This window comes from Rousettus aegyptiacus, unplaced genomic scaffold (assembly GCF_014176215.1).
Source record: "Rousettus aegyptiacus isolate mRouAeg1 unplaced genomic scaffold, mRouAeg1.p scaffold_m13_p_4, whole genome shotgun sequence".
NCBI lineage: Eukaryota > Metazoa > Chordata > Mammalia > Chiroptera > Pteropodidae > Rousettus > Rousettus aegyptiacus.
Window position 1 is genome coordinate 154,215,718 of NW_023416307.1, and position 15,886 is coordinate 154,231,603.

At 47.7% G+C, this 15,886-nt stretch overlaps 1 protein-coding gene and 1 pseudogene across 3 annotated transcripts in view; both read right to left on the reverse strand.

Moving 5' to 3' along the window:
* LOC107509118 (SREBF chaperone) overlaps positions 1 to 15,886 on the reverse strand; it is a 52,555-nt gene that overhangs the window by 26,094 nt on the left and 10,575 nt on the right. For 2 of the 3 annotated variants that reach the window (XM_036218515.1, XM_036218514.1), the window contains one exon: positions 5,842 to 6,060. In XM_036218515.1, the coding sequence (XP_036074408.1) occupies positions 5,842 to 5,963 (122 nt within the window). In that variant the 5' untranslated portion in view covers positions 5,964 to 6,060. Of the gene's footprint in view, positions 1 to 5,841; positions 6,061 to 6,549; positions 6,989 to 15,886 lie in introns of those variants that run through there. The other variant, XM_036218516.1, reaches the window with a different exon arrangement.
* On the reverse strand, positions 12,268 to 12,386 carry LOC118602235 (annotated as a pseudogene).

Sequence of the window (15,886 nt, forward strand, 5' to 3'; positions counted from 1 at the left end):
AAGGTGCCCCGCCCCCAGTGTTATTCAAGGGTCAGCTGTCAATCCACCCTCAGCCACATCTCACCACCTCCAGGGCGGCCGTGTAGACCGAGCACGCGTCAGCTCTCACCTGGAGTGATGCACCAGCCTCGCCAGGCTTCCTGCTTCTACCCGAAATCACGTCCTCATCTCCCAAAGAGGTGTGGCACTGCGACCCGCCCCCCTCCACAAACCCACACGCTTTTCTTTAAGGAACGCGTCCGCTGTGCCCTGCACAGAGCCTCGGGGGGTGCGCTCCGAGGCAGCGTCCTGCCCTCGGTGTCCCCCAGCGGGTCCTTCTCAGCTACCCGTGGTGGCCGCTCACTGGATGACTGCCTTCCCTTCCGCCTCACTTCCCCACCTCCCTGCCGGCGTTCATCTTACACACAAGCTACATGTACGCAAATCCCTGTCTCAACTAAAACGTTCCCCTACCCCCCAATTCTAGCCAAATGCCTGCTTATCCGCCAAGGCAACACTGCCTCTCTGCTCCTCCACCTCTAGGCAGCGAGGCACCTCTCTGTTCTCCCAGCCTGGCCAGCAAACACTGATCCCTCAGACTCCTATTTATCTGCTTGATTAACATAATAAATATATAAGAAATGTAGGAAGGGGACAGGCCATTTGAATTTCTGCATCCCCAACACCAGTCACATGGAAGATGATAAAAAAATGCGTTATTTATCTGCCAGATGCTCTACCTAGGCTGGCTTTATGGGTGTGCGACCTGTGTGACTGCACAGGACCCCACGTGCAGACGGGCCCGGCGCCTGAGGTTTAATGTCCTACAGCAGCTGTGTGGAAATCCACAATAAATTTCTCTTTACACGTGTGTTTTGTGGTGAAGCGCATCACAGTGGAGCACATGCTGAGGGTCTGGAGTACAGACCCACACATGGAGGTTCCCACGTGGGCCCTCCTCCCTGAGCCGGGTCTTGACCACGAGCTTCCCTGCCACCTTGCATCCTAGGGCCTGGACTTCCCCATTTGCTGCCACCTCCTGGCAGGGGCCCGAATGCAAAGACAAGGAGGGCTGGGGTCAGCTGTGCGTACCCCAGCTGCGTGCCCTGTCCCAGGCTGGCAGCGCCACAGCACCCCCGGGGGGCATTTCGCCCATCCAGGCATATTTTAGTACCTTTAACAGTACTTTTCTCCTGCTCTTTGAATAAGCAGCTCTGTGTTGTCATGTCACCCTGGGTCGTACAAACTGTGTAGGTAGTCCTGGCTCTACACATTCTCAATCTCAGTCACCTGTGACAGGGAGCTAAGGAGACGCTGAAGACGTAACGAGCGACCACAGAAATGACACCAGAGATGCTGCGCGAGACCCCTCTCTGGAGACAGCAGGGCTGGGAGCTGTTCTGTCCTCCCTTGCGGGAGAGAACAACCCAGGACTAGGGCTGGGGCAGTGAAATACTGGAAGGGGAGACTGCTGAAGTCTCCCGATCTCTGCTCTGTTAAGGAGATTTGGGCTGGTAAAGGAGCCTCTGATCTCCTCCAGGCTTTCCCGAGCTTTCCCCGAGCCTGTTTGTGAGGCCAAGGGTGACATGTGCCCAGGGAGCCTCTGGCTTTGAAATGCTGAACAGGGCAGTGCCCTGGGACCGGTCCTCTGGGCTGCGGCTGGGCTCTCGGGCAGAGGTCAGCGGCGCTTTCGCGTTCTGCTTTCTTCTCAGCTACCCAGGCCGGCTCTCCACGGCGCAGGCGCAGGCAGGCCTCGGTCACTCGGACTTCTTTCTTGTTCACAGAAGAGAGAATATAAATGTGCCTAGGGAGTGGCCACGTGGGCGCAGGAAGAGGGACCCTGTTACACAGTCCCTGGCGTGTATGTCCCCCAAAGGGGCCATGGCGGGGCATACAGGGAGAGAGAGAGACAGGGAGAGAGGTTGAGAAGCGAGGTCGCTATAACTGAGAGGTCCTGCCTCAGCCTGAAGGTACCGCTCTCCTCCAGAGGAGGGGGAAGGAAAGGGCCCACGTCTGTTCTCAGACACCCACGCAGGCTGCGGATTACCACCCTTCAGGAGGTTGAGAATGGCCTCGGAGACTCCGACTTGTTCTCCAAGTTAAAATCCACCTCTCTAACCATGAGCTGCAGGCTGTGGAATTACAAGTGACTCAGTGACGCTCACATTAACCTCTGACCTGCACACAGGGAGTCCAGCTAGCCTGGCACCCGGGCACTCTTCCTGCACGCCAGGGCAGGGCCGGAGCCACAACATCTGTCTCCTTGGACAGCTGCTGGGTCGCACCTCAAGCCTGGTGACCTAGCCTCTAGGAAAGGTAAACAGACCTCTTGCCACATCGCCTACTTGCTACAGGTTTCATCAACCTTTCCCAGAGGAAAGAGCATTCACTGCTCCCAGGATGCTCCCGTGGTGATGGGTGGGGTCTACAGCGCAGGCGGCTGCTAGGTCTGAACAACAAAGTCCAGGGCAACAACAGTCCTGGGTTCAAGACGAACCAGTCTCTCGTTCCTGGGACAATAGAAGGTAAGCAATTAAGTGGAGCCTAGGGGACTGATGAGACGACTCAGCGCTGTCCGTTGCCCACACCGCCTGCTGCAGGCAGCCTGAGGCTCTGCAGAGGGCGAGCTGCTCTGGCCGGAAGAGCCGCCCTGGCAGGAGGGGACGGCAAGGCCTGTGCCCTGGGTAGTCAACCCTGGTCTCCTGGCCACGACGGCCCGGGGGCCGAGGATGCTCTGACACAAACTTTATCGTCTCTGGAAGCCAGGAGACTTCATCACACCTTGGGAAACTTTTCCTAAGCCATTTAGATTTTGAGTGAAGTTTTTAAAAACTCCTTTAAGATCACATGACAAAAATACTGGCTGGGGAAAGTAGGTACACAGCACTAAGAATGTGATAGTACAGGCTGGATTTTTTCCTCAAAAAAAAAAAAAAAACGGGATTGCAAAGACAAAAGGAAAGCCGGGTGCCGGCAGAGGGCGGGCCCACGGGAGGCAGCAGGTTCTCAGCGGGGCAGGCCAGGGTGTGCCCCCCAACCCCTGTCCCATTGTTGTGGCAGCAGAGAGCTGAATGACCATGACCATGACCATGACCACGACCACGACAGGAAAGGAGGTGAGGATGAAGCCACTTCCTCCTCCCGCGCGGGTGTGCTCCCCGCAGGAAGCCTCCCTGACCTGGTGCCTTTGCGTCGGGGCTGCGTCCCATCCGCCGTGCATGGCCGTGCACGGCATCCGATGGCACGGCGAGCGTCTGCCTCAGGCTGAGACTGAGGGGTGCGAGGGGAAGGGCTGTGCTCCGCATCGCCAGCACGGCACGGGGCCCGGCACGTGTCCTAGCCATCCTCGCCGAGGCGGCTCTCTCCTCCCTGCTACGTGGGGCCACAGCCTCACGGAGCTTCTCTGCTCTATGCCGGCGGACCCGGCCAAGCCCTGCTCCCGGCCCACTGCGGCTGAGACCCTTTCTCCCGCTTCTCGCTCCAGGAGCTCACACCTCACGTGAACAGGATCAGCACCAAACAGTGCTCCTCGCAAAGTTCCTACCAACAGGCTAAGTGGACACGGTACAGACTCAGGTGCCACGTGGACCTGCCCGCAGCAACGCTTACCACCTACTAGCTCTCCACGCCGGTTTCATCATCTTTAAAAGATCTAGGGAGTAACGAGCACCTCCAAGGATGTCAGGCAACCAAACGAGGTGCCACGTGTGAGCGCCGGAGGACCCGCGCGGCCGGCGGTCAGTGGGGAGGAGCCCTCCCGCTGGGAGCGCCTGTGCATCAGGCCAGCTGCGGCTGCACTGGTTGCCGTTACGATCACGTCTGCCTCTCCCCCACCCTCCGTCCCATTCTGATTCATTGAGTCGAGGCCGTGTCCTCCGTGCTGGAGACCTTGGCCGTCTCACGAAGTTTCTATACCAAGGCTCCCTGTCATACATTCAAGGACAGTTTTGAAACACATGTGTGATATCAAAGTATTCATTCAAAGATAAGGCCAATGGTGCCCAAGCCGCTGCTATGCGCAGCCTGCATTCCCTGTCCAGAAAGCTGCTTGTGCCAGCTGGTGACACGCAACCCCCAGAAGATAGATGGCAAAGAGGAAACATCCTCCCCTTCCCGTAGCTAGAGCTGTCTATGTGGATGGGGAATCCCAAAAACCACTTCTTCAACCCAAACTGCCATGCAGACCACGAGTTTAACTCGAGGTATCCGTCCACCACATATTTACCTCGCCACCTTCCCCTGTGCGAAGGCACAAAGAGGCCATCAAGGAACTGAGAATTTAGTGGAGGGGGAGCTGGATCCCACCCCCTCAACGAAAGGCAATAAGAACGATAATAACTTTGAGCGCTACCACCAACTGCTGCTCTGGAAATTGGAATGCAAGAGAAAATATTTTTAAGTGAGACGTGGCAGAACTTCAGAGAAATTTTCAAGAAAGACACAGCCAAGGGGTTCTCGAGATGTGGTACCCAGGACTGGGAGCTTGTTAGAGATGCCAATTCTCAGACCCATCCCAGACCCGATTAATGAGGAGCTCTGAGGGGGGCTGCGCAGTTCGCATGTACTATGCCCTCCAGGTGACGCTGATGCTAGATCAGGTTTGAGAACTACTGCCTCCATGTATAGGCCAGGCCTAAAAAAGTATGACTTTAAAGAGAAAGATGGGTATATTAGCTTAGAGAAAACAAACCCAAGAGCTGGGCTCTCAGAGTGCTCCTGATTCATCAGTACAGGACACAGCCACAAGTATCTTATCTCGTACAACACAAGTTAACCAAGTTTAAACATCAATACAAATACACTGACCCAGAGTGAGGAGAGTCTGGGCGACAGGCCACCACGGCTACAAGCACCAGTATCCCTAGGCCTGGATTTGAACCCGTTTCCCTACTCACCGATTGTAAAGACCAGCAGTCCGTAACCCTCCATCCCCCATTGGCTAAAAGGAAATTTAACTGGACCACTTCCCAAGGTTATCATGAAGACTGATGAGACATTTAATCATATACCTGAAGCACCAGCAGGAAATTCTCAATAAATGGTGTTCATCTTTTTAGTCCTAATTAGGGAAGAATTTGGGATCATTAACAACTGAACTGAACAGCGAGTTCAGGCCTAACCATCCTCCTTCCAGCTCAGCACTGAAAACATCTACAAACACACACAATATACAATGAATCTGGAAACCAGAATTCTTGCCAGAGGCAAGGACGAGAAGGTGAGCTCTTTTCATGGCTGTCAGTGTTTTAGAGCCAAAGGGCCATCAGATATCTTACATCAAGCCTCTCCTCATCATCATTCTTTGGGGCACTGTGACAGCAAGACAGACATGCACGAGGTCAGCCGCAGCTCTCACGATAGTCCTTGCTGTGCACAGCAGGTCCCCAGGATAAACAAGAGGTCAGAAGGAGGCTCCAGGGGCACACAGAAGATGACTAGAGAGCAGAGAACCACATCTCTGCAGTTAGCCTGCAAGAGGGAGTCCAACGAATTGTTCAAATAGACTTGGCCTTGCAATGCTCAAGGGCTACCACCAAGAAACTGCCAGTGCCGAGCAGGAAAATTTAAAAAATCGGGCCTTTCAATTACCTCACGGTTTCTTAGAAATGTCTAAATATTATTTTGAGATGGTTTACCAGTGACATAAACCGATCTGGTGACTAAGTCAGGGCCAGCCCGGACTGCTTCAGTTCATTGGCTAAACACCCCGGACCAGGGCCCTATTCTCAGCAGCTCCAATGAGCCTTGAGTTCTATTGTGTAAGTAGTATACACAGTCTAAGCGCTACAGAGCAGCCAGGGTGGGGAAACCTGCTGCCCCAAGACACAGGCCCACCGTATCCAGGGCAGCTCAGAAACATACCAGCAGGCTACGATGCAGAGCCCCGTGAAGAGGATGATGGGGATGGGGTAGGATGCGCAGAGCAGCCCATGGTTGTAGAAGGCCTGAGATATCTTCTCACGCAGCCTGTCAGTCAGGGTCATCCTCAGCTGAAGTCACCTTGCTGCCATCCCGGAAAGTGACCATGGATCAGCCTGGCACGCGCTGGACAGCACTGACCACGGACACCATCTGCAGCACCTGGCAAGAAGAGGGGAAAGCCAATTAGCACGGAGCGCCTGGCTCTGCCCGCTGAGCTGCCGGGGAGGCGGCAGCGCTGTGGCGGGAAACAGCTCGGATGCCTCTGGGCGAGGCGCGGAGACACCGATCACACAGCCTCAGTCACTCCTGGTGACCATGGCGGTTTCCAAGCCGGTCGAACCAAAGAGGCCAAAAAACTGCCCCTCTGGCTCTGGTATCAAACACTTGACCCTCTTCCCCAAGGAGTACTTCTAACAGGCCACTCTCCAGAGAGGGCGTTTTTCTCACACGTGGCACGGAAAAGCACGTGTGTGTGCCAGACACCACCTTCAACTGCTCTCTCCCAGGGGGTGTTTGGGACACCCTCCCCACGCTTCTCCGTGCACAGCGATTCGCTGATAAAGAACGTTCAGGAGGGTAGCCCTCGACACGCGAACCCTCAACACGTGAACACTGAAAAGCCTGGGCCCCTGATGAAATGAAGCTCACTCTGGCAGCGTTGAGGGGAAGTTTCTGCTCCTGGTCCCCAAGAGCTTACGGGCAAAGGGCCCTTACTGTTCCTGTTTGTCTCCTCTGAGTAACAGCGGCTGGTGTGGCTCAGGGGAACCACCCTTCTCTGTGGGCTCAGTCAGGCCGCCCCTCCCTGGGCCATGCCAGGCCGCCGGGCCTCCCTCCCCGGCCTCTGACGCTGAACCGAAGGAAGCAGGAACGGGATGTGGCGGTCCTCGCTCCTCCCCAGCAGGTTCCTGCCCCCGAGCCCGTGGCTGCTCTGGCTCCCGTCCTTTCTGAAGCTCATCAGCTCCTCTCTGCAGTCTGTGAGCCTTCTCTATCCTTCCAACAAGTCCCCCTTTGCCTGTATGATGCAAAGTTAATTTCTGTTGCTTCCACGCCGGGGACCTTAAACCAATAAAATCAGAATAGAAGACTCTAGCAGAAGGCCCAGGGATCTCAAATCCCAGTCCCACAGAATCCAAGTTTAAAGCCACCTTCACTGCTCCATGTTGCTGCCTGTGTTACAAGGCACCTGCCCAGACATGCGTCTCGGCTTGATGAGGCTCCCTGATGAAAGCCCAGGTCAGGGAGATGACTCCTCAGGAGTGTCAGGACCAGAAACAAGAAGCAAAATGAGTCACACCGGAGCCGGTTCACAAGAGGAAACGGCTATTACTCCTTCCACCTTCTGTAAGCGCCAGCCCCAAGCACGTTTGCCTTTTCCGGTCTGGCAACCGACCTCCTAAGGAAAAACGAAGAACCCTCTGTGGGTCAATTCAGTAAGCATCGACCAGGAGCCGGGAGGTGACGGCTGCTGGCCCAAGGAGCAGAGGTGTTCACAAGAGCTCAACCATTCCCAAGGCTCACCAGGAGCGTGGCAGGTCAAAGAAGCCTCAAGCGGTGGAGACAGGCTCTGGGGCAGCGACATTTCTGCTCTAGTGCCCTTGGCCCTCCGTTCTGCCCCCACCGAGGAAGCAAACACCTATGGAACATACACCTGTGGACAGACACTATTGGGAGGCTCTGAGGCCTGAACAACAGCTGCAGCTTTTCCAACCTCAGTCCTCTGACAAGCCCCAGATCTTTTCCCCCAAATGTCCCCAAACCAAGCCCCCTAGGAAATTCTGATCCCCGATCCCAGTCTCCTTCTCAGGCCCCTCCGCACACGCCTCGGCAACTGGGAGGCGGAGGGGCCCCCTCACACACAGCTCAGACTAAGAGGAGAGAACACCGTCTAATTCACTTCCTTTTGCAGTAATACAAAGCATTCTGACATGGCCTTAGTCAATTTCAGCTCCCAGCGATCTTCCTTAGTTATCCTAATTGTTAACTTTCACAGAACCTGGAAACCAAAGCTTAAAAAATAAATCCAAATTCCAGTTCATTACACAGCCCGCCCGCCTGACCCAGCAAGGGGAGCCATGACTCACCTCCGCTCCTCTCCGCCCCGCCGTACGCATTCTAATGCGAAACTCTTCCAAAGCAACATCCACTCAACCCGAACCAAAAACCTGTTTTTCTCCCATTGCCCCACGCGTACAGGTTTCTTCAGATCGAAGCCGACAGCCCTGCTTCCCAATGGAAAGACACACAGCACACGGCGCGAACGGAGGCCCCGAGGCCGAGCGGACCTCGCGTACACAGAAACATGAACGGTCCCGCACCGGCCTTGGCGGAGGTTCCCACTACGAGCAAAAACGAAGGCCTTCCTTTCCAGACGTGCAAATTACAGAGCTGTACCGTCCTGGTGGGAACCAGGACGGGAGAACAGTCCTGAAGAAGTCTATGGAGAGGACGAGCCCAGATCAAGTCAGACCTGCCGGCTCAGCCGATGGACACCACGGGACAGAATGAGTCCGTGAGGGCAGACTGGGGAGGCAGGCTCGTCGCACTTCGTCACAAGCTTGCTTAAGGTACCCGTGGTTCTGAACTCACCCCAAATGAGATAATAAATGTGGAAGTTTCAGAAAAATCCATATACACTTAAGATATTAACATAAGGCATGATTAAAAAAATAGATGATATTCTATTTATTTTGTGCCTGTATTCACCAAACCCTCGATATCTAAAATTCTCTTTATTCAAATCACACATATTAAGAACCGACTAAGAAAAAAAAATGTGCCAAAGGCCCAAGAGAGATGCAGAGAGTAACACGAGAGAGCAGAAACCTGTCTACACTGCAGGCCCTGCCCCACAGCTTTCCAGGATCACCTGATCAAAGTCCTGACCATCGCCCCCAAGCTTCGGCCACGCCGGAGCCATTATCACGCTTGTTCTTACTACAAACGTTTCCTGACGGCCCCATTTCTTTGGAGTGAGTGCTAGAGGTGAAACGTCTGGGCAGTGTGGTAGGTACCAGGTTCCTGAACTGCCGGACACCTGCCGGAGTGCCCACGGCGTTTCGCACTCCCACCAGCAGCCACGTGAGGGATTTTGCTTCTCCGCATCCTTACCGGCATCTGGCATCGCCACTAGTTTGATTTAGCTCTGCGAACAGACGTGTATTGCTATCTAATCGGGTCTCAAACTGCATTTCCTAATGGCTAGTCACACTGAACACGTGCGTGCATGCGTGTGTGTGCATGTGTGTGTTGTGTGTATAATCAAATCATTTGCAAACAAAGATAATTCAATTTCTTCTTTTCCAATTAAAGAAATATCTTTTGTTCCTCGTTTTTTTAATCATGAAGGGGTATTAGGCTTCTTTTTTTGTCTTCTGAGATGATCATGTGAGCTTTTAAAAATTTCTCCTAATAAGGTATATTACACTGATTGATTTTCTCATGTTGAACCAACTTTGCATTTCTGGGTATAATCCCTTGAAATTTTGCTAGACTCGGTTTACGAATGTTTTGTTGAGAACTTTTGGGTCTATATTCATAAGGATACTGGCCCGCAGTTTTCTTTTTTAACGATGTCCTTTTCTGGCTCTTAAGGTAACGCTGGCCTCATGGAATGACTAGGTAAGTGCTCCCTCTTACTTTTTGCGAAAGAGTTCTTGATAAATCTCCTTTAGACGTTTGGTGGAATTCACCAGTGAAGCCACCTGACCCTGGGCTTTAATTTTAGAAAGTTTTAAAATTATTAACTCAATCTCTCTACTTGTCATAAATCTATTCAGATTTCCTACATTTTAAGTTTTGTTAGTTTGTGCATTTCTAGGAATTTTTCCATTTCGTCTCGGCTATCTAATTCATGGGCACAGCATTTACTGTCCATAGTATTTCCTTCTAATCACTGTCATTTCTGAAAGGTTGGTGGTAATGTCCCTACTTTCCTTAATGATTCTAGTAATCTGACTCTCCTCTCTCTTGGTCATTCTAGTCATTTTAATCCCTATTGGTCAGACTGGATAATTCTGACTGTTCTATCTTCAAGTTGACTGACTCTTCTGTTATATCCATTCTGTTGAGTCCACACAATGAATTTTTTATTTCGTTTCAGTTATAAAATTGCCAGTTTTAAATTTAAAACTTTGAGACTATTTACCATCTATCTTAGAGAAAAATTTTAATTAATATTTTAATTACACTTTTTGCTTTAAATTCTTTGATAATTTCAACAGCCACATCATGCCATGGCTGCCATCTGTTGACTGTTCTTTCCCCTTAGGAGATGGTGAGGTTTTCCTGATTCTTCATATGTACAGTAATTTTTAATTTTGGGATATTATGCTATATTACTCTGGGTCTTGTTTAAATCCACGGAAATGTTGAATTTTTCTTTGTTGTAGCAGCAATCAACCAATTAGGTCCAAACCACAAGTTCCTACACAATAATTTTCTGGTTACTGACCCCAAATAAATGGAGATCTGCAAATTGCCCAATAAAGAATTCGAAATAGTTGTTTTAAAGAAGCTCAGTAAACTACAAGAAAACACAGAACGACAATTCAGTGAAATCAAGAAAACAACACACAAACAAAATTAGAAGTTTAACAGAGAGAGGGATCATAAAAGAACCAAACAGAACTTCTAGAGCTGAAGACTACAATGAATGAAATGAAAAATGCAACAGAGAGCTATCAGTGGCAGATTTGATGAAGCAGAAGGAAAAAAATCTGTAAAGTCAAAGATAGCTCATCCGAAATTATCCAGTAACAGGAGAACAAAGAAAAAATGAAAGAGAGTGAGGAACGCCTATGTGAATGATGGAGTACCATCAAGAGAAACAAGTTAAGCATTGTTAGGGTCCCAGAGGAAGAGCGGGAAAAAAGGCAGAAAGCTTAGAGAAATAATGCCTGAGACCTCCCCAAATGTGGGGAGAAACCTGGACATCGAAATTCATAAAGCTCATAGGTCCCCAAAAATATCTTCTCCAAGACAAACTGTAATAAAATCAAAGACAGAGAATTTAAAAACCAGCAGCAACAACAAAAAATTCCACACATACAGGGGAACCACCATAAGGCTACCAGCGGATTTCTCAGCAGACACCTTGTCCTCAGCAGAGATGGGATGATATATTCAAAGTGCTGCAAGAAAAGTTGTCACGCAAGAACACTTCCCCCAGCACGGTTCTCTCTCAGAACAAAGGGGAGATAAAACAGGGTGAGAGAGTATACCGCTGGACCTGCCTTACAAGAAATGCTAAAAAAAGTTCTTCACGCTAAAATTAAAGGACATTAGTAATATGATAATGTAAAAAGCACTGTTAAAGGTGTGAGTATAAAGTCAAATTCAGAATACTTCAATACAGTCATGTGTCACTGAACAGCGATACGTTCTGAGAAATGCACTAGTGGGCGATTTCATCACTGTGCGAACGTCATAGTGCACTTACACAAACCTAGATGGTCTAGCCTGCCTCACACCTGGGCTCTATTGCGCCTGGGCTTCAAACCTGCACAGCAGGTAGGTTACCGTACTGAGTGTTGTGGTTAATTGTAACACAATGACGAGTACTTGCGTATCTAAACATAGAAAATGTCCGATAACTTATGGTATAAAACAGCGGTCCCCAACCTGCGCGGCACCAGGGACCGGTGCTTCTATGAGAATCTAATGTCTGAGGATCTGAGGTGGAGCCGAGGCGGTGATGCTGGCGCTGGGGGGTGGCTGCAAACACAGACGAAGCTTCGCTCTCCGGCCACCGCTCACCTCCTGCTGTGCGGCCCGGTTCCTATCAGGACACGGACTAGTACCAGTCCACGGCCCGGGGGCTGGGGATCCGTGGTATAAAAGATAAGTGTGTATGTGTGTACACGCAGGCGCATGCACACGTGGAGGGTCTGAAGGGAACAAGGGGAGGGCTGTGTAGGGAGGTGCTGTTGGAGGGAGAGTAGATATTGGGAAGGAGGGAGGGAGGGAGGGAAGAGAAGGGGAGAGAAAAGGAGAGCAGAGAGCAGAGATCGAAAGTGACCCAGAAAGATAAAGCTTGAGATGAGAAATAATGAGAGGGAGAGGGAGGGAGAGAAGAACAGAGAGAAAGGGAAGGAAGGAAGCAGGGAGGGAAGAGAGATAAAGAGAAACTGAGGGAAGGGAAGTGAGTTTGCACACAAGAGTGAATGTACAGGGACTGGCTCCCAGGGTCCCTCCTCTCCAGCCCGCTCCCCTCACTCCCTCACCAATTCTAGGCCCCAGCCTGGGTGGGCACAAGGTAGGTGGCCAGCAAGTAACTCTCCTCATCTATTTACTTTATTTTATTTTATTTATTTTTAGGTGAGGCAACCCTTGCAAGAACCTTGTCAGCTTACAATCCCTTATTTTTTAGGCCTACAGCACCTGGTCTTCCTAGGTGGTCTCCCATCCAAGTACTAACCAGGCCAGACCCTGCTTAGCTTCCGAAATCAGACAGGATCGGACTTGTTCAGGGTGGCATGGCCGTAGACACTCCTCCTCATGTATTTAAACCACCCAGAGCTAGCAGTAAAATTAAGATCTTAGTCAGGTCCAGCCTTTTCTTTCAACACTGCACACCGATTTTTTGCTTATAATCCATTATAAACTTATGAGACCAGTACAGTGGTCTGTCACTGACCAAAATGTGGCTATGTGGCACATGACTATACTGTAATATGGTGGTATATTAAGCACTTAACTCTAGTATAAAGGTTAAAGGACAAAAGTATTAAAAACACTGTAACTATAATAATTTGTCAAAGGCTACACAATAAGACATAAATTGTGACATCAAAAACAAAATTATTATTAACTTAAAACAGACTGTTACAGCTAAAGATTATTATTTTGTGTAACTCTCCTGGTAACCACAAAGCAAAAAAATATAATAGATACAAAAGAAAGGAATCAAAACATACCACTATGAAAAATCATCAACTCAAAGAGGAAGAAAGCAAGAGAAAAGAACTTATGAAACTGCCAGGAAACAGTAAGACGGCATTAGTAAGGCCTTACCTATCAATAATTACTTTAAATTTAAATATATTAAATTCTCTAATCAATATAGTCTTAGCTTTAAAAAAATCTCTAATCAAAAGACAAAGAGTAGCTGAATAAATTAAGAGAGATTGAGAGAGATTGAGAGAGATTGAGAGAGATTGAGAGAGAGAGAGAGAGAGAGAGAGAGAGAGAGAGAGAGAGAGAGAGAGAGAGAGAGACCGAGACCCCCAACTACATGCTGCCCAAAAGAGCCTCACTTCAGCTTTGAGGACCCAAGAAGACTCAGTGCAAACGGATGGAAAAAGACAGTCCATGCAAATGGAAACCAGAAGAAAGTAGGGTTGCTATACTTACACCAGACAAGATAAACTTTAAGTCAAAGAGTTTACAAGACAAAAAGTCACTTAGTGATAAAGAGGTCAATTCATCAAAAGGACATAACAATTATAAATACATATATACCCAACATCAGAATGCCTAACATACTAAGCAAATACTAACATATCTGAAGGAAGAGACAGACAATACAGTAATAATAGGAGATTTCAATACCCTGCTTTCAACAGTGGGTAGATTATCCAAACAGACACTGGACTTGAACTATACTTCAGACCAAATAAACCTAACAGACATATCCCGAACATTTCATCCAAACGGCAGCAGAAAACACAATCCTCTCGAGCATACGTGGAACATTTTCCAGGACAGGTCATGTTAGGTAACAAAACAAGTCTTGGCAAATTTAATAAGACTGAAATCATACCAAGTACCTTTTTCTGACTACAATGGTATGAAACTAGAAGTAACAGGAGGAAAACCAGAAAGCTCACAAATATGTGGAAATTAAAACACTCTTTAACAAATGAGTCAATATGGAAATTGAGAAATTTTAAAAAATATCTTGAAACAAACAAAAACGGAAACAACATACTAACACCTATGGGATGCAGCAAAAAAGTTCTAAGAAGAAAGTTTATAGCAATAAAGGCCTACATTAGAAAAAAGAAAGCTCGTAAACAGACAGCCCAACTTTATACCTCAAGGAACTAGAAAAAGACCCAAGCCAAAGGTTGATGGAAGGAAGACAACAAAGATCCAAGTGGAAATAAGTAAAATAGTATTAAAAAAAAAAAAAAAAGGAAAGATCAATAAAACTAAAAACGGATTTTTGAAAAGATAACCAAAATTGACCAACTTTTAGCCAGATTCACTAAGAACAAAAGAGAGGACTCTAATAAAATCAGAAATGAAAGAGGAGACATTACAACAGAAATACAAAGAATCGTAAGAGACTATAAAAAATTATACTCTTAACAACTTTGACAACCTATAAAAAAATGGATACATTCCTAGAAACATACAACCTACCAAGACTGAATCATGAAGAAATAAAAAATCTGAAGGGGCTGATTATTAGTAAGGCGATTGATTAATCAGCAATCAAAAATCTCCCATCAAACCAAAGTTCAGTACCAGATGGCTTTATTAATGAATTCTACCAAACATTTAAAAGAATTAATACATTTAAAGAAGAATTAATACCAATCCTTCTCAAACTCCTCCAAAAAAACTGAAGAGGAGGGAGCATTTCCAAACTCATTTTATGAGGTCAGCATTACCCTGATACCAAAGCCAGACAAGCGCATTACAAGAAAAGAAAATTAAAGGCCCATATCTCTGATGAACATAGATGCATAACTCCTCAACAAAACACTAGCAAACTGAATTCAATAGCACATTAAAAAGAGCACACACTATGATAAAGTTGGATTTACTCCTGGGATGCAAGGATGGTTCAACATATGTAAATCGATAAATGGGACACACCACATTAACAGGATGGATAAAAATCACAAGATCATATCAGCAGATACAGAAAAAGCGCTTAACAAAATTCACACCCTTTCATGATGAAAACTCTAAACAAACTATCTAGAATGAATGTACCTCAACATAATAAAGGTCACATATGACAAGCCCACAACTGACATCATACTCAAGACAAGGAGCAAGCGCAGGCACGAGACACGGTGCCCACCCCTCCCACTCGCATTCCGCAGAGTACAGGCAGACCTCCTTTTACTGCGCTTCACTTTTTTACACTCCACGTATTGCGTTTTTTACAAACTGAAGGCAAGACCCTCCACTAGCAAAAAGTTTACAACTCACTTTATTACAGGGGTCTGGACCGAACCAACGATGTCTCTGAGGTATGCCTGTACTGGAAATCCTAGCCAGATCAATTAGGCAAGAGAAAGAAAAAATATTCAAATCCAAAAGGAAGAAGTAAAAGTGCCTCTGTTTGCAGATGACATGATCTCATGTCCAAAAAACTGTTAGACCGAGTAAACGAATTCAGTAAAGTTGTAGGATACAAAATCGATATACGAAAATAAGTTGTTTCTATACATTAACAACAAACTATCAAAAAATGAAATTAAGAAAACAATCCAATTTACAATAGCATCAAAAAGAAATAAAATACTTAGGAATAAATTTAACTAAAGGAGTAAAAGACCTGAACACTGAAAACTGTGAGACATTGATAAAAGAAACTAAGACACAAGTCCATGGTAAAATATCTCATGTTCATGGATTGGAAGAATTAATATTGTTAAAACAGCCACACTACCCAAAGAAATCTACAGGTTCAATACAAACTCCATCAAAATTCCACCGGCATTTTTCGCAGAAATTGAAAAAATAATTCTAAAATTCGTACAGCATCACAAAAGGCCCAGAATAGCCAAACCAATCTTGAGAAAAAAGAACAAAGCTAGAGGCATCAATACTTCCTGATTTCAAACGATATTATAAAGCTATAGTAATCAAAACAGTATGGCACTGACATAAAAACAGACACACAGACCGATGGGAACACAGATAAAAAGCCGTGCATGTAGGGTCAACTAATCTTTGACAAAGTTACCAAGAATACACAACGGGTAAAGGATAGTCTCTTCAATAAATGGTGCTCAGAAAACAGAAT